Source organism: Megalops cyprinoides, chromosome 2 (assembly GCF_013368585.1).
Source record: "Megalops cyprinoides isolate fMegCyp1 chromosome 2, fMegCyp1.pri, whole genome shotgun sequence".
In the NCBI taxonomy this organism is placed as follows: domain Eukaryota; kingdom Metazoa; phylum Chordata; class Actinopteri; order Elopiformes; family Megalopidae; genus Megalops; species Megalops cyprinoides.
Genome location: NC_050584.1, coordinates 16,451,932 through 16,470,496, shown reverse-complemented (window position 1 = coordinate 16,470,496; position 18,565 = coordinate 16,451,932). Strand labels below are relative to the sequence as shown.

At 37.8% G+C, this 18,565-nt stretch overlaps 1 protein-coding gene across 1 annotated transcript; it reads right to left on the bottom strand.

Annotated features, from left to right (window-relative positions):
• Positions 1-1,181: 1,181 nt before the first annotated feature.
• flj11011l (probable ubiquitin-conjugating enzyme E2 W-B) lies at positions 1,182-17,843 on the bottom strand. The gene is made up of 6 exons (XM_036517442.1): positions 17,777-17,843; positions 12,649-12,740; positions 7,553-7,655; positions 3,810-3,965; positions 2,780-2,855; positions 1,182-2,212 (listed from the first exon to the last, which is right to left on the bottom strand). Exons 1-6 carry the CDS (start codon positions 17,789-17,791, stop codon positions 2,199-2,201), a joined length of 456 nt encoding a protein of 151 aa, XP_036373335.1. The 5' UTR covers positions 17,792-17,843; the 3' UTR covers positions 1,182-2,198.
• Between the last annotated feature and the right edge of the window lie 722 nt (positions 17,844-18,565).

Sequence of the window (18,565 nt, the reverse complement as noted above, 5' to 3'; positions counted from 1 at the left end):
GCCAGGGAAAACCATGCCTATGAAATGGCTCATCTTGTCAACAGAAATGTGCTAAGCCTGATGTCCACTGATGGTCTATTTAGATCTATTGAACACCGTATCTTTTATGCCTTCTATGTCATGGGGCTTTTATTTATATTGTACAGATGTATAGATGGACTTTCTGTATTGAAACCATGGGCAGCAAAGTTAACTAATCAACCATTCTAGTTTATGCTGCAGTAAAGTTGCCTGCTTTCTTTGAACTGCTTCACATCAATGTAGCTGACACAATGTTCAGCAGAAGAAAAGCAGCACGTCCCATGTTCCTCTCAAAATCCATCATACCAACACACCAATTCAGAATATATTTATGCTAGGCTCTTGAGTCAGACATGATCATATTAAGAAAGGTACCAAAAAGAAAATAAAACTGATCTGATACAAACATGGAAAATTCAGATATTATGAAATTGGTGGGATCATGAAAAGAAAGAAAGAAAATGAAAGAAATATTGAGGAAAACTTAGTCTCATGCCATAAAGCAGACAAAGCTCGAATCTCCCAGCTTTAATGTATTGATTATTTTACATATGCATCGCTTATGGAGGTGCTGCCCAGTCTGGGTCTGATGAGAAACTAGCAGCTTAAATAGATACTGCCAAGAGAAGCTGAGATCACTAAACCCTCTCTCACTTCCACCATAACAAATATTAATATAAAGGACTACACAGATACTGATAGGCAAAAAGTGTAGAGGCAGATGTGTAAGGTTCAAAAAAGCACCTAGAATTAAGAAAGGTGACCCTGTTCTGTTCAAATTTTGAGTCATCCTCAGAAAACCAAGGTAGTGTGCAAACAGTCATGAAATTGGCCATGTACACACAAATGCAAATGTAGGACAATATCTTATCCATGCACTCACTGCTATGGTAGGTTTTTATGCATCACTTAATAACTGATAATGTAATATACAATATTTTTCAAACATTTATTTGACAACGAAACAGTTTTTTTGGTGAACATTGTTAAATGCAAAATATCTGTTAAGATTTTATAGGATTTGTTACAGAAAAAGTACCTGAGCCAATAAATATGACGTGGTGAGCAAGCTCACTCTAGTCCTATCTTCCAAAATTGGTTGTAGACATCACAAAACTTTTAGTTTTTAACTAAAATTCTAAAGCATACTAAATTTAAGTTAAATAAGACCTCCAGAATAAGTCAGCTATTCCAAAAAAGCCATTTGTCAGAGAAAAAAGTAAATAAAGAAAATTTACAATCAGAGGCATTTTACACGATTAAAGCATGAAATTTATGACAAAAGATAAACAAATAAAAATGAACACAGCACAAACTACATTATTTTGCACACATTCATAACACATAAGGTGTCTTGTCTTGCTCTCATACCCTTCAGAGCCATCAAAGTGGGATAGTGAACAGCATTTGAGGAGTTCAACTCGTGTATATGGAGACTAGCACTTAAGTTTCATAATAAAGCAAGTTTCTCGGTTTTAACCTTCTGTGTGCCCACATATTATCTAACAATACGACCAATCTAACCAAGCAGTCCGATAATCAGCTCAGTATTTGTAAATAAATGATAAACAAAGGAGCACTACTCTTCATAAGTCCAGGGAGAAAGAACCAAGAAAATGTCTGGGCAAAAGAAAACCTATTACCTAAATATAAAGTATGGTGAGCAGTTGCAATATTAATAAATGTCAAAACATGACAAAATTGTGCCACAACAGGTATGTTCACAGTGCATATCACTTGCATAAAACAAAAAAAAAGATGGGGTTAATATGCCTAGAGATCCCTTACAGTAAATCTATTTGATTTGGATTTGACATGTCTTTGAAGGCCCCAGCATGCATTAATTGGTTTTATTGCACAATACATGAGGGCCTTTAAAAGTTTCAATACAAAAGAAAACATAATAAAATAAATAGGAATAATCTCACTACAAAATCTCCGTTCTCTGCATAACACCTTTTATGCCAACAATGCAAGTTGGGTGCTGCATGTTCCTTTTGTTATAACAACCAGCTAAAACATGCATCCAACTGCCCACTTAGAAATGCAGTCAATGAGGTCTCCAGCACATGGTGTCCATTGTTCCAGTCAAAGGTTCAAAGTTCAAAGACTGAATGATTAAAAAAGTGCTTATGTACTCAGTAGGACTTCTTCTAGGAGTATTCAAAAGCTGAACATTAGCAAGTATCATCTGTTAAAAGAAGAAAAAGATGCATGTTAAATACAAAAATATCTGACATCTTAATTACATCAATAATTACTATGCCACTTACAGTACTGAGACCACAGCTGCCCCCTTAGTTAAACCCCTGTGACCCACAAATTAGAAAAAAGCAGAAAATAATTACAACATTGCTGAAGAAACTGCGGAGCAAGCAGCTAATTATCATCCCCACTTTGGGAGAGGCCTCCTGCTTATTTCAGCATTGTACGCTATGTTATACAACAGGGCGAGCAGTAGATTCCCATGAACAGAATAATTGAGTAATTTATACTGGTTACATTGGTTAGTTTTTACAATGTTATCCATTTATACAGCTGAATATTTACTGAGACAACTGTGGGGTAAGTACCTTGCCCAAGGGTAAAGCAGCAGTGCCTCAGCGGGAAATCGAACCAGCAACCTTTCAGTTATGAGTCCTGTTCCTTAACCACTATGCTACACTACCACCCACTCAAACTACTTAAAACTACTGAGAATGAAGAATATTGCTGTATTGCCATATTATGTAATAAAAAAGATGACAAATTCACTCACCATGGTACCACCATTTTGTTTTCTTTGGATTCTTATTACATGTCCTTACGTAAAAGGAGTTATCAGGGGGCCGTCGCTGAGGGAGAAAACAACCATGCAAATATTATGTAGACAGCGTAGGAACTGTGAAAAGACACACAACTTTAACCAAAAATACACATGGCAGACTCCATTGACCTTGGAACACTGAATGTATAAATCATCTACCAGAGGATTTATGGTAAAGATCCTCTTTTATTTTTAGCACAAGCCAAGGTGACAGTGTTTGATATTATTCCCTGTTCATGTCATGCCCTTGGCAGCAGAGGACTCTTGTATTGTGTTAGAGAGAGGTAATCTGACATTCAGTAGCTATAGAGTGGAATGATATTGAAAACAGCAAATCTCACTTGGAAATACAGGGATGAACCGAAACACCAACACATTTTATTGCCTCATAATATTCAATGCAGTAGATAATATTTAGTGTGTAGCAATCGAATAGTTAGGACATACAGTAAAGTCTCTATGTTCAAAATAAGGGTTTGTTGGCAAGTAATTAACTGTTCTTACAAATACTAAAATGTTATTTCTGATATTCAGACCACATGCGTTGTAGTATTGTAAAGTTGTAAAGAGGAATTTCATTCATAAAGGCAAATAATCCAACAGCTGCTCAAAAGTAACATCTGTTCAAATCTGCAGATCCGCTTTGATCTACCTCACTCAGAATTAATCATCTGCATTAGGCAAGAGCAAAGCCTACCTGTTCTGTAGCAAAACCCTATTTGTAAAGTCCCCCTATTCTTGTTACTCAGATAAATGTACAGGTCATAATAAAAACAGCACACATCACGTAAAGCCCAAGTCTCATTAAGATCTGGCTACATTACACAAGCCATTCAAATAGCATGTAATTGTAGATTTGCCTATCCATTTAGTCATTTTGCTAAGAAATTTAGCACAAGGTCCTAATTTCAAGCCACAGCCACTACAATCCAGACTGTATTTGATGCTGTAGAGTTAGGTGTGAGGTTTCATTCAGACATACCTTGTCTTTGCAGCTGGACAGCATACTGATAATGCTAAGACAGACCGATTGTACTGAAAGCGCTGGGGACCAGTCTTCTGTTAAAATGGATAAACAGATGTGACCGTTGCTATAAACATGAGGATGGACAGGTATATTCTCACCGGTGAACATTACCTGAATAGAAAAAGAGAGAAATTACATGGGTAAGTGAATGGATGACACACTTTCTGTGGGTTTATATCATAAAGGAATACCTTCTGACCTCAAGAATATGCAAATTCACAACCCAAATGGATTTGTTAAGCATCTCTGGGGGAGGGCAGGCAAACTGGGTAACATATTCAGCTGGAATGGGTTCAGTTTTTAGCATTAACAGACAGACAATAATGAGACTCTAAGTATAAGCCAAAGCTTAGTCCTCCCATCTCTATGAGGCCATGGGATTAGGAGGGGAGACTGGAGCAGCAGTCCAGCACCAGAGCCTGTCTCACACCAGGAGCATGGAGTGCTGCACTTCTTGTTAAAGCGGAAAAATATAGCAAGCATGCAGCAGCTTTAACAAAAACCACTGCATGTACAAGGCAGTTCACTGTGTCTGGATAGAAAACAATGCAGTCAGTGGATATGACCTGTATTTTAAACACAGTCCATGTCTACCTCATTTACACCACTTGACTGCTGTTTAAAATACACACCTACATAACCAAATTTCTACCTACCTTTCACATAAGCAGTGAGGGCTGAAATGCCTCTCAACCTCAATCAACTTCCAGTAGATAGCTGAATCATTATAATAACTACGAACACAACATTATTTTCAATCCTTTTGTGATTTCATCACATACTTTAGGTGATGTGAACTTCACACAAATCCCAGAATGCACCGTTCTACTACTACTCTGAATGATAACAAGACAGTTTTGCAAGTGGTGGTGTTATTCATTCTTGAAATGGTGTTAATGACCACTTAAACAGAAGTGAGAGTGCCATTTTAACAGGTGAAATGAGGACAGTGACTGTCAGGACTGAAGTGAGAACAAATCCACGCGGTCTCGACTAAAATGGGAAATTTCCGCATTTCAATAAAAATCATATGACCTTCAGGAAGGTTAAATGACTTTAAGGTTCATATGCCAATATGAGGGGAAAAAAGCAGTTGCAGGAAATTATAAATCGAGTGCTCTATTAAAATGGGGGATAATGGGGAACCATACTGGTAATGAGTACTGACATTAATATGAGACATGTGTAGATTCCTTTCCAGCTGCAATTTAGTTGCTTCAAAAGACAAATCCTTTTTTGGCATTCCCATTATTTTGTGTATCCCCTGTATGTCCTTAGTTCTGCTTCCATAATTCTTCATGACGCACTCCTTGTCTTGTCTTATAGATAGTGTAAACTCTGGAATTCCGGCTTTTTGGATCTCTAGAATGGTTTTAAGAAAACTTTGGTAAGACTCAAGTAGGTGGGGTTTTTCATAAACATAAAGCGCTTTCTTTTTCCAGCCATGTTGATTCAGCCAAGCAAACGGCTAAGCTGCACAAATTTGTCCACGATATTTTTGTGGTAAGTGCTACGGTCGCCTAATTACCATGAGATACAACATTCACTGTATTTAAACTGCTTTTTTGGTTATTATATGGCATTGGCCTTGATTAAGTCTTAATCAGATTACATGTGGTCAGTGAGTTCAAAATTACAATTATAAGCAGATTGATTTTTACAAGTAGAACATTTAAACAGCACTATTATGAAGGATCTTTACAAGTATGTTTTTACTGTATGTAGCTGATTCTTGCAACAGCAATTCTTGTAATACATATTAATTTTTATAATCAATCAATCCATCCATCTCATGAGCAACTGGCCAGGTTCACTGCATTGATCAATGTTTTAGACACAAGCAGAAAAAGTTAAAAACTACTGATTTTCAAAGGTAACATGTTTTGTAACATTTAGTAGCTGGAACTCCTACCAATAACACTATTGCTTCTGGCTAATTTGCAGTTTTCTAAGTGTGCTGCAGCCTTGTGAGGAGTTATTTCTTCAGTGGTCAAGTGTAGGCTTTCTGGTGCAAGCTAATAACTTTGAGTTTGCACAAGCTGTGTGCATAACCACTTCACAAAGAAACACCCTGGTATCTCAACTGACAATCCACAAACAACACTGAGGGCATTCATGGAGGCAGGGCCCATAAGACATTTGTTATTCCAGCTTGTTTATGTAATTTTGTGAACTAAATGTCCCAATTAGAGAGATTTTTTTTGTCCATTTCATGCTGCTGGAAAAGTAAACAATCACTACTGTACCACTGCTCAGCCACAATGGTATGAAGTTATCCAAATTAACTGTGTATGACGTGAGATCAAATTTTACCGTTCATGATTTACTGGATTTGATGAGTATTTCTGTAAGAAATACTATTCTAACATCACTTAGATAGAAACAAATTGATTGAATATTCTACTGTTATTACACCATCAATACTTTGAACTAAGCCAAACAAACCACACCAGCTTACTGAAGGCGTGTGTTCTAAACAAGTTGATTTTTATCACCAGGTTTACTCCCAGGAAGGTAGCTATATTGTCACTTAACGCTCTCTGCTCTTCTCTAGCCAGTTCTGACTGACAGCCAAAGGATTACTGTAACGCTGTTTAATTTGGTATTTTCCATCAATAATGAGCTAGGAAAAAAACAGTGCTGTTTTGATCTGTATCCAGTTTTGTTAAAAAATATGAACATGTAAATGCTTTTCTGTCTTTGCTTTTATTCAACAAAGAAAATGCACCTTACCAGCCAGGGCACACTGTGGAAGTTCTGGTTTACATAACATCACAGATAACCAGAGGCACAAGTACATGACAGCTAAACTGATTCACAGAAAGGTGATCTGTACAGACCACATGCTGTGATTTCCTCAAACAACAGAAATAATTCCAAGTATTTCCTGTCTCTGCAGATTTCATCACAAACAGGCAAAATTCATTATGTCTGCCATAATGTTAGCATTATGAGACCTGAGTGGAACCAGAATTGGGTCAAAACATCAGTACACTGTATGAATATTAGTACAAACTGTATTACCCTTACAAGCACTCCATCTGTCCAACACAGTCAATTATGGCCATGACTTAACTTTTAATCAGTGGGATATTTTGTACTGGCTGCTTCAAAGGTCTTTGATCATCATTTCACTTATTCATTGATTTATCAAGAATTATACAATGAGTCCATTGGATTGAAGCTTGAAATATGAAATATACAGTCAGCTCAATAAAAATTTCATAATCAGCACAAACTTGATTATATCATGTGGTAAGTGGTGTTCTGTATGAACTTAAATGACAAGACTGTACCCTGAGATTGTTTATTGTAAACTTGATGAGCAGTCACCAGGCAACAAAAGCTGCTTGCTTTAAGAAATGCAATTATCAGTTCTAATGTAATTTTCCGCACTGCAATTCCTAAACGCATTGCTGACCTCAAGGAACAATGATTCACAAAGAACCAGCTGATCTGCTTAAATCACTCCATTTCAGTTACACAATGCCTGGTGACAGCATATTTTTCATTACGAACTACAAGTACCTTGTAGATGTCTCCACAGAAGGGCTTTTGCGAAAAAATCTACTCTCTCAGTGCAAGTTATCTATTCACTGAAGTATGACAGTTTGCCAACACAACACCCTTTGGGCTATACAGTCACATCTAACGATATATGATTGTAAAATCAGATGTAAAATTAAATGAACAGTTACCTGAGGTGAATCAAAAGGATATCTACTACTGAATTTGAAAAGCAGCTGAAATTTTTCTCCTTCATACAGCGTACCAGGGGCTCCTTCCATATCTACAATCCATCTGGAAAAGAAAAGGAAAACATGTTGGAATATATATGCACATGCTCATAACTACTCTGTACAAACCAGTCATTTCAATAAAGTATTTTATAGGCAGTATGAAAATACTCCTGCCTATATAACCTTATTATCCCTTCAAAGAGTTCACTTTCTGAAAAACAACAGACCCAGAGGGAGGGTGGGGCACACTGGCCATCATTTAAACCGTTTACCGTTTCACAAAAAAACCCTTCCGGGCCCAAGACCAAGGTCTGAGCTTCAGTCTGGGATCAATCTGCCTGGGACAAACAGCCCTTGATCTAAAGTTTCCATGCACTGTATAACAATCTATTAAATTCAGTGCATCTTTTGACAAGGGTGAATGATAAACAAACATTATGTAAACAAGTCACCCAAGCCTGCTAAAATGCAGCCTGGAGATGCCTCAGAGCCTTCATCTCATCTACAGCGGGGACACCATGAACCAGAAGTGTGGGTTTACCTGTGTCATCGCGTACAGCAGATTTTCTCCATCTCAGTAATTCTGGGCTTTCCTTCATCAAGCATCACACATTTTTTTTTACACTTATACTAGATTTGAAGACAACTGTCATGACATTTGGTTTTAATGTCATTTTTTAATGTAGAGAAACAAAAAAAAATTACAACAAGCTTCTACACATGTTGTCAAATGCAGAGGCAATGTATGACAATGCTTTCACTGTACATCTGGGACACACTCATGGTAGAGTAAAAGCAATTCTGCCATGGAGAGTGTCTGATTCATGCATGTAGCAGAATCATGACATAGCACAGGTCACTGTGTCAGTGAGTGGTAGCAATGTTTTTCAGAATTTAGACCACTACTGACCTGGTAACACTACAACAGCTATGCTAATAACATCAACTGTTGAAAATACAACTTAAACACATAGCCAGTCACCTATATGACCATGCAGTCCAATTTACTTAACATCAGAGATACCATCAGACTGAAAGTAATTGTTTTTGCAATACCAATGGCAGAGCACTTTCATTTTAATATACAGGCATAGCTAGCAAAAGGTTCACTACTCTGGGTAGCTGACTTGGAGAACAACAGTTGCTCTAGGGTCTTGTTGGACAATGCAAATTTTACACAAGGTTCCACTGACAAGTCAAACCTATTCGGTTATACATAAAATTTCTCTGGCGTTACTGCATGTAGCAGATGGCAGATGTAACGTGTGTAAACAGAGGGAACCAACTGTACAAGCATTTGTTTTTCTTGAACAGTGATACTACTACTGGTGTAGGACCCATGTATTTGTAGGACAGACCAAAGAAAGCCTATGCTTTACAGAAAAATTACAATAATTATATACTGCCCTGTGCAAGATGAGCTTTCCAGGTCCCAAGTGGCTCAGTTGCCAAGGTGCACACTTTGAGCATAGGCTGAGCCCTATGGCCCAGGTTTGAAACCGTAGTGTCATCTGTTGACAATAACCCAGATCCCACAGCAACGGAACAAATTTGTTTTGTTCTGCTAAGGGTAGGGGTGGGTAAGTTGGCTAGGGTTTCCTTGTCTCAACCTTCACAGGCACAATGCAGTCTGTCAGGTGCCTTTGAGCTGCTCACATCATGTGAGTGGAGCAGTGCTTATTCTCCAATGAGCACCTGCTCTGCTATAATGTGCCATGTGACTTCTAGTAAAAAACAGAGCTCTGCTGGTGGCATGCATATCTCGAGGACGTCATTCATCTCGTTTCACCATTCCTGCTCAAGCACAGTAGCTTTCACAGCTCCACAAGCCATATACAATTACTGACTCCAAACAGGGTTGCATGAGGGGTGAAAAGGACGTTCTCAGACATACATGGACTGCAAGCACAGCACCTGGAGCACTTCTCCATTTGTTACACACACTGGTCAGCTCATGGCTCTTCAGCCAAATTAACAATTAACACTGCTCTAAATCGGAAACACCTGCCTTCTATTAATCACAAGGAGAGAAACCGACTTTCTGTAAACACCACGTGAGAGGGGCATCTTCACAAGACTTTCTTAGAGAAGTGTGCACTACAGTCACACGTGTCAGCTTGCAACTATTTTTTGCCGAATACAAGTTGTTCAACAAATTGGCTCCATCGCAAACGCCCTGCCCATTTAAGTGCAGAGCGCCTCAAAACACATGTGGGAGAGGAACTGCCAATACATGCGCTCAGACTTTTCTTGTAATCAATATGAAGTATCTGGATTAAGTAGGTCCTTAACTCTGATCTTCTAAAGCAGACTTTGAGACCGAGGAAAATAAATAAATATCTGTATTGTTTTCATACCTAATATTTTTCAGTTAGATCATGAAAACACCACATTGCTTGTCTTCTACCAGCACAGATCACACCCATTAGCAGGACAGTGATTTCAGAGCACATTTAAAGCAAATCTGTGGGTAATAAACCGAAGCACGTCAAAATGCAACATCCACTTTAGCCTATTGTTTCAAGTGCTGTTTAAGGACTTCAAACTACTGCGATATTAAGTAAAAAAGAAAGGGTACAGACACATGTAAGACATAGACAGATTCTAGTCCTGACTTCATCCATCTGCCCAGGTCTATTTATTATCTATCTACTGACAAACATGGGCGACATGAAAGGAAACATTACACTGGAAGTTCTTATTCAAAAACAATACACACAAAAGAGAAGCACACAATTTGTCTTATGAATCAGACCTTTTTGAGGCATGTTGAATCTTGTAATTCAGAAAATATCACTTCAAATCCTGATAGTATTTTAGAGTAGGTCTGTTATTTGTTTGTTATGACAACTGTGATTAGGAAATGGCACAGACGGCCTTCTGAAAGGGGACCACAATTCACATTCAGAAGTAATCAAAAATGACCACACCCAGTCAGGACTGCAGGAGGATGAATCTTTACTGAGGCACGGTTTTCATGTATGAAAAGCTTCGCAGGAATCTCAAGGCATTTTACTTTTGCAATTCCAATTTTTTCCATGATTGAGACAAAACAGAAAAGGAGCAACATTCATGATCATGATTCATGATTCATAGTAGAAGATCATTCGTTCTACTATGACCATAAGAATAAAATTAAGACTTGTCAATGTTAAAACAGCCAAAATAACCACTGGAAGTAGACTAATCAACCACACACACTGAAGTTGAGTCTTTTTGCGGATCATCCTTCATATCTGCACACATGCGCATTAAGCATGCTGAGTATTTTTCCACCTAATACACTGTAAATGAAACTGCTCTAGAGCCCATGCCAGTGCTTAAACATACTGGAATGCAGTCACGACAAAAACATGTCTGACAAGTCTAGAGAGATGGGGGTCATGTACAGCTTCATTTGTGACATTCCACAACCATCATTCACTGAAAGGCAGGTATCTTTAAAAAAAAAATCTCTTATGCAATGTATACTGATGGATCACTTGTCTGACTGGCAGAGCCAAAAATACATCATAGGTTAATATGGCCCAAATAACATTACTGTGTCCCTCATTCCAAGTGGTCAGAATACTATGCAGAGACTAGACTAGACTAATGGTACCCTAGTGCCTTCTACATAAGGCCTCATGCCAACATCAATTATGAAAAACACTGATAACCAAAGCCAGAAAAGTAAAAGTGATCCCAAATGGTGCTATTCACTTGTCTTCCTTACCAACCAGTAGCTGCTTTTAATCATAAGTTTAGAGGAATGTGGTGTGTCCTGAACAGCAGGATATGTCCTGCCAGGTCCTCCCTTCCCTGCGCGTAATGGCTGCAGGTGGACTACAGCGTCTGTATGCTCAGCTGGTCTGAATAACAGATTGAGGAGATGGGTGTAGCCTCTGACAGCGGAACACATTCCAGGCGACGCGCTGCACGCCAGTGTACACGTGGAGCCGTTGCATCACAGAGCAGTTCCAGGTACTGCATGTGATGACAACTTGGCACCTCTGCAAGACCCTATGCTGTGAATTCAGTTCAGCATGGCAAAGAAGGCTATCCTTACTTAGCAGCACTCATGGGCACTAGGTGCTAGCTTAAGTAGTTTGTACAGCTGCCTGTTTTAAACCACACCACTACACCTTTTAAAGTTACTGAAAATCTCTTAATACATATACGTGTAAGCATAGAACAAACAGACTGACGTAACTGGGAAGACCTTGGTGACAAACAGCTGTACATCTGCAAATTCACAGGCCATTCGTTGCAATACTTCAGATTAAAAGGTACCTTAAGTGAGGAAAAAGTTGCACCAAAGCACTGGTAGTGTCAGCTCAAGTAAGTGAACTGTGTGTGAACTACTTCCTCAGATTAGCTTTTTTAACCATAAAGCCTAAGCTCACACTTGATAGCACAGTCATAGAAATTAAGCATTCGGCGACTATTTCTGTTCCAGAGATGCAATGTTTGTTTGTTCAAGTACATACTATAATCTGCTTCTCATGTCAATATTACACACTACACAGACTCATTTTCATAATAGAATGAACAGTATGAGGAGTCTGTGTAAATAGACAGGCTTAATATACAGGGCCCTTATTGGCATCATGGAACTGTATTTCAAACATTATGTCAGCCTGTTTAACAATGACCCAGCTTTGTAAAAAACACTCCAGCCTTGAGTTCAACAAAATCTGAAACACACAACAATACTTTAATACAACAATCAATAACCACTGGTAGGTAAAGTGGGTTGAACTGATTGGGACTCTCATGTAACCACTTTGACTTGACATGAATCTGAATTCAGAAATGTAATCCAATGGCAGAAGTGTTCTCATGAGTAAGCATCAACTCCTTTCCCATTAAAACAAATGAGAAACAGGACTGGTCAGACTGGAATTAGTAGATTCAGAGCAGAGAAAGTAGACAAGCAATTACTCAATGTTTTCCTGCTGTTAAGTAGCGGGATGCTACAACTAAAGTGCACAAATGGGATTTCATTAATGCAAACACAAGCACTTTGTGCCTCGTCTCTGCCAGAGCTCCATGGCTGAGATGAGGATACTCACTGTGTAATTGTATTCTGCACACTCTTCTCATTCAGCGTCATTCCTGGAGGTGGATCATTTTGCAAAGCTAATAGTTCCTTCTGTAGCCTTTTCTGAAAAATAAAAGATTTAAAACAACTTAGAACTTTGCTCATCGTTCAAAAAATTTGTAACACATCTCTGAAATGCACATTTCAGATTTTCTGTGTGTCTCATTAAGAGTAAATTGTAACAATAAAACATCCAGTATGTATATAAATCCACACCTAAGGCTTAAAAGGTATTGAACGGGACCTCATAGTTATCTTTCTTCACATTAAATCCTATTCATTTAATAATCAACCAACAATCTGCTTTAATCAACTTCTTAAAATAGATGGCCTTAACTGGCAAATGGTTATATATTTAGGCTACTGTCAAAGTTTCACCACAAATACACAGTGCATAATACTGAATGATTCTTTTATTTGTAGTGCACACAATACTAGGAATAGCCCACGTGCAACAATCAACAACCTGAATCACAGATCCGAACCAAAACTAAAATGTTATAGCTGATTTTGAAATTAGATGGTCTGGATGCTCTCTGGCATTAGAAAGATCCAGGGAAACTGCGATAATTCTGAAAGCTTTAGACAGATCTACAGAACATCTGAAGTCCAAAATCATCACATTGCTCCTCTGATAACCTTGCTTCCAATTGTTCACCCCCGTTTCATAGAAAAACTGATACTGCAACAGATGTAACAGCAACCTGAGATTTCTGTCTCTCCCCTATAAAACAAGCCCTTTAAAGCTCAAACCAACACGTAATTTCTATGCTCTCTGTGCCCACCATTTCTGTCTTTTCAATGAATTCACAGTCTGATGTCCGTCTCTGCTTTGAATTCACAAAGAATATTAGCAAGATGTGTGTACTACATGTGCATAGTCATTTAAGGACTGACAACAGACAATAAAACAATAAACCTTACGATTTTACTGTGATTGTTCAAGTATTATAACTGTATTTGTTAGAAGCCAGCATTTAAAATCATAAGTTAAATATTATTCCAAAAACAAATCCAGTTTATTATTCTATTCATTTTATCACTGTGGAACATACTGTAACATGTAAGCAGGCTACTCAAGCCATCAGGGAAGCTAACAAGTGTCTGTGATCAGTTTCTCGTAAATGGGTTTCTAACCTTTACACCTTGCCCAATAATGATCCATAAACCCTATAAAAAGAAAAAAAAAAACAAAAGGGCTGTGCAGCCAGAGGTTTTCCAGGCCAACAGTGTAATCCAACATTCGCCCAACCATTCTGTCAATTCCAACGTCACATCAATATTTGAGCAGCTTTCCTTTTGAAGCACTGGGAAAATTTACATTCCATGTGAGCTATGTCTCATGGTCATCCAGTTGAAGGTACCATACATAATCAATGCCAAAAAAGGGCAGTAGAAAAGCATATGGGGTACAAAAACATTAAATAATTTTGTCACTAAAAATGATTTATATGCATCCAGTTTTACATTTATTTCATAACCAATTCTCCAAAATGGACCACAAGCACTGCCAACAAGCAGATATCCAATAAGATGGACCAAATACGGATAAACTAAACACATTTAAGACACATTGAAGTATCCATGTTACAGGAACCAATTTACTCATTTACTCTCTGAACAATACACATTTGAATGTATATATGAATAAACAATTTTACATGAATTAGACTGACTCCAAAATGGCCTTTTGAACCTTCTATAAATCTCAACAATAAAATGTTACTGGGAGTGCAAAAGTGCAACCAATATCAGCCCATCACATAACCGTCCAAACACATTTAAAAAAAATCCCATTTGAATAACAGATGGTTAACCATTACTGAGATTCCTAACGCAGTTAATGATGCTTGTTAATAATACAGTACACACGCACTCTACTGTGTACTGTATAAATCATAACAAAATACCAAGATGACCCCACAATGATCCCACATTGCACCAGTAAGAGGAGTTGTATTGCCACAGGAACTACGCATCAGGATGCTTATATATGACTGTCAAAGGAACAAAGTTAAGAATAATAAAAAATATGTTAAGTCAAAAACTGTAAACAATGAGGGAGCTTGGAGTCTCATAATAATAGATTGCACTCACATGACAAACACACTCATATGACAGTGTTACTGGAAAAATGGCTAATATAATAATAATAATAATAATAATAATAATAAAAGCATGTGGACAGAATTGGCTGAGCCTAATACTGAAATAATGAGTAGGTGTGTCAGTTACGATTTACATGGATATTTACAGTACTAAATCGTGGGTGACATTTACCCATAGTTTATTCAATATAGAAAGTTGAATGCTGTTGTCATTTCAAGTCAGTCATGTTATTTTCGGGTGAGTTATTGTGTTAGAGTAATGGCCTAATTTCTGAGATATAAACCAGCATCATAATATATACATATATATACACATATATATATATATACACACACACATAAATACTAATCCACAGCAAAATATCACAACATTACATGGAACTGAGCACTCCTTAACAAATGAGAATCCCAGCAGAATCCGCTCACCATTCAACCTAACAGATTACAGGGAAAACCAACGAGAACGGTGCAGATTGTGCCAAACAAAACAAGATTTGCCCAAAAGGCAATTCAAGTAGTTCCAATCAGAGTAAGTGCAATCAAAGACGGCGGACCCACATTCCTTTGATTGAACCTCAGCCTCTAGTGCCACATGGATTGAAGCTGGTGTGCATAACATATTTTCTTCCTTGACCTATTTCGTAACACGCAAAATTGAAATGAACCTCACATAAATCCACATCAACATTATCGCCCTCTTATTAAATCTTAAAATCAGTGCGACTTAGCTGAGGTAATCAGCTGCTGATGAATATAACACTGGTGGTGCTGAAAGTCCAAAATTAATTGTGTTTCATATGAATATGAAATGCAAGTCTGGCAAATTTCTAAGAACTGCTATTTAAGTAATTGTTTATGTCTTAAAAGCACCGTGAAAACTTAGAAACGCCAGCCAGCTACTAACTCTGCAATACGATTTTACAAATGGACTGAAAATGGGCGGGTAACAGTCCCTCAGCTGGAATTACATAAAATCATTCCAAAGATTTAAACAATTACAACTCAAGTTTGGGTTACAATCTAATGATTTTCACTAATTTTCATAGGCTATGCATTACTTACCCAACACTGACAGGGCATTAATATAAACATTCATCACTGAAGCAACTGAGAACTGAGTGCTACATTACAAAAACAGATTTTTACCATGTAAATTAGGGCCTTCCCAACAGTAGGTAACACCATTAACATGACAGAGAATGGGAAATAAAAATGAACATATATTAGAAGAGACTTAGGAAATGATATACAACGATGACTGTAAATAACTAGGTCCAATTGATGGAAATAATTTTACAGAAAAACAAAAATGAGATTTTTTAAAACTCCAATTCCACAATTTAAATATAATACACATAACTGAATTACACTGGAGAGCATGGAAAATTCTAGCAAATCATTTTTTTCTCCCAACGTACGGATATTCTGGAAAAGCATTCAACAGGAAACCAGGCCATCTGTCAATACCTTTAAATGGGGAAAACTCCCAAGTGACAGAACAAAAAAAAAATATATTATAATAATATAATTTTTGTAATACTGTCATGGTAAGGGATATCACCTCCGACAACGGCACAATGGTCAGAGAGAGGATGTGATGTAACGTTAGCTAACTATCAAGCTTTAAGGTAGTCTGAATATTCTGAAAATAGACAGGAAGGTGAGCCCCAGTAACAGTTCGCTTTTAGGTGCCAAAAAACAAAACTTTTTTAGTCATTATTGTTATGTTTAACATTTTTTTACTTCGCTTTTAATGTTATGTTGTTTGTTTTCATTTCATTCTTTCCTTTGTTTATATACCAAAACGTAGCCTAAAATAACTTGCATGTGAAATGCCAACTGACATCCCAACAGGATGTTTATTACATGAGTGGCTAGCTAGCTAACCCTTGTGATGGCTGAAAAATATCATAAAAGAAAAACAAACATCCATGGCTATTTCCAACTCCTCGAATGGCACATGATGTAGGATTAGCAAACCTGCGTCAGGACTCAGACTTTACTCTCGCCATCACCGGACATTCAGAATAGCTTGTTAGCTAGAGCTAGCGTTTATTCGTTAACTTACAGTAACGTTAGCTAGCTTTCTAAATGGTTGTGAAAGGTTCGATCGCTAGTTGGCAACGTAACGTAGTTGTTGATTCAACCCCATCCCCCCTGCTTCATTTTAGCCATAGTCTTGCCAACTACCCTGATTGCCTGAAGCCCTTCACAACATTCAACTCAATGTTGCTAGTTAGGTAGCTAGGTAACGTAGTTAGCAAGATACCTAAAACACTGTTGCGTGTTAGCTAGCGAATTACTGCTCACCGTAAATTGCATTTAGCTAGAAAGCTAACATTTACGGCTTCATAACGCCATCAAAACATAATTAAGTTTACCTTAGCTGGCTAGATACACAGACTAGCTAGCAGTTTGATTTGCTAGCTGTTTAATCTTAAAGCTAGCTAGCAAACTTTACTTTTTGTCGCAACACTTCATGAGCGGTAACAAACCAGATTTTGCGTTCAGGACATAACAACTAACACCGATAACAAGAGACTGCTTACGTTAACTAACCTCTGTAACATTAGCTCTTGGGCTAACAATTCTACAGTTTCAGGTAGCTAACATTACATTGTCAGTTAAACATAGGCCGTCGCGTATGCATTACTAGGCAGCACCGTCCTATTCTTGTAAAATCTAATCTAATCCATACAAAACATTAGTTACATTATTACTTGTTAAATTCGGTTACTTCATTCGGTACATCCTATTGTAGCTAGCCAGCTAGTACATACTGGCTACCGCACGAAACTGCCTCTCTCCGTAAGTTATCGTTGGCTGGGTAGCTCCCTATCACTGACAACAGACCCTAGCTGCTGCCAGTTAAACGACCCACGGGCAATAAATTACATTAAACTAAATTGCAATTTGGTACATTTCCTACGCCTGTGGAAAGAAAGCAGTAAAGTGGAACAACTGAATAAAGAGGGATCAGCTTCAACTCACCTGCATCGACGCCATGATGGAAACCCCCTGCAACAGGGCACCAGAGAGACTGGGTTTTACGTCAGGACATCACGTGGAATGCAGTCTTATGTTGTGAACATAACAAGACATCGAATTTCAGGATTTCAACGAAGGCCCAACGCTTTCGACATCGATTGGTCCGGATGCTCTATGTGACGGTCATAAACCAATGAAACTCAAAAGCGCTGAGTTACTGCAGCGCAATATACTGCCCAGCGCGAGTCTCTTCAAACAATACAAGCAGCCCGATATCGAATTACACTTCTCTACGAGGCAACACGGAAAGATGTGAAACATAGTTTCAGAGCGGGTGGGTAGCACACCAACAATAGTCAAATATCTACGCATGATACTGCTGTAAAACATAACCGAGGATGGATTAAGTGTAAAACCGGAAGCTCTTTTTGGAAAAGTAAACTTTGGGATCTGAACAAGACTAGTCAAACTTGTATTTACCAGAAATGTAAGACAAACATAAATAACAACATTCGTTTTAAAAGCAATTGACGAATAAGGGATGGTCACTATTGTAGTGTAAATTTATTTACATCAAAATAACAGACTGAAGTAGTCTAAAGACATGTATTAAGAGATTGGGGTTTCATTTGATAAATGATTTCAAAGGAAAGAATGAACTTCTTTATGTAGCCCTTAAGGAAATACTGTAGCTGTCACTCCCAGATCGTGTATACTTTTAGACTCATTTCTCCTTAATAAACAATCTTTTCTGGACCAAGTTTATTATGCTCAATCAACTAAGAGAAAATA

Excerpts from the sequence above, each read along its gene's own strand:
- flj11011l (XM_036517442.1), bottom strand. Across the intron at positions 7,656-12,648 it reads GTGCAGAATACAATTACACA|ATGGATTGTAGATATGGAAG; the intron begins GTGAGTATCCTC and ends TTTCTTTTCCAG. Across the intron at positions 2,856-3,809 it reads TGTCCAGCTGCAAAGACAAG|CGACGGCCCCCTGATAACTC; the intron begins GTATGTCTGAAT and ends TTTCTCCCTCAG.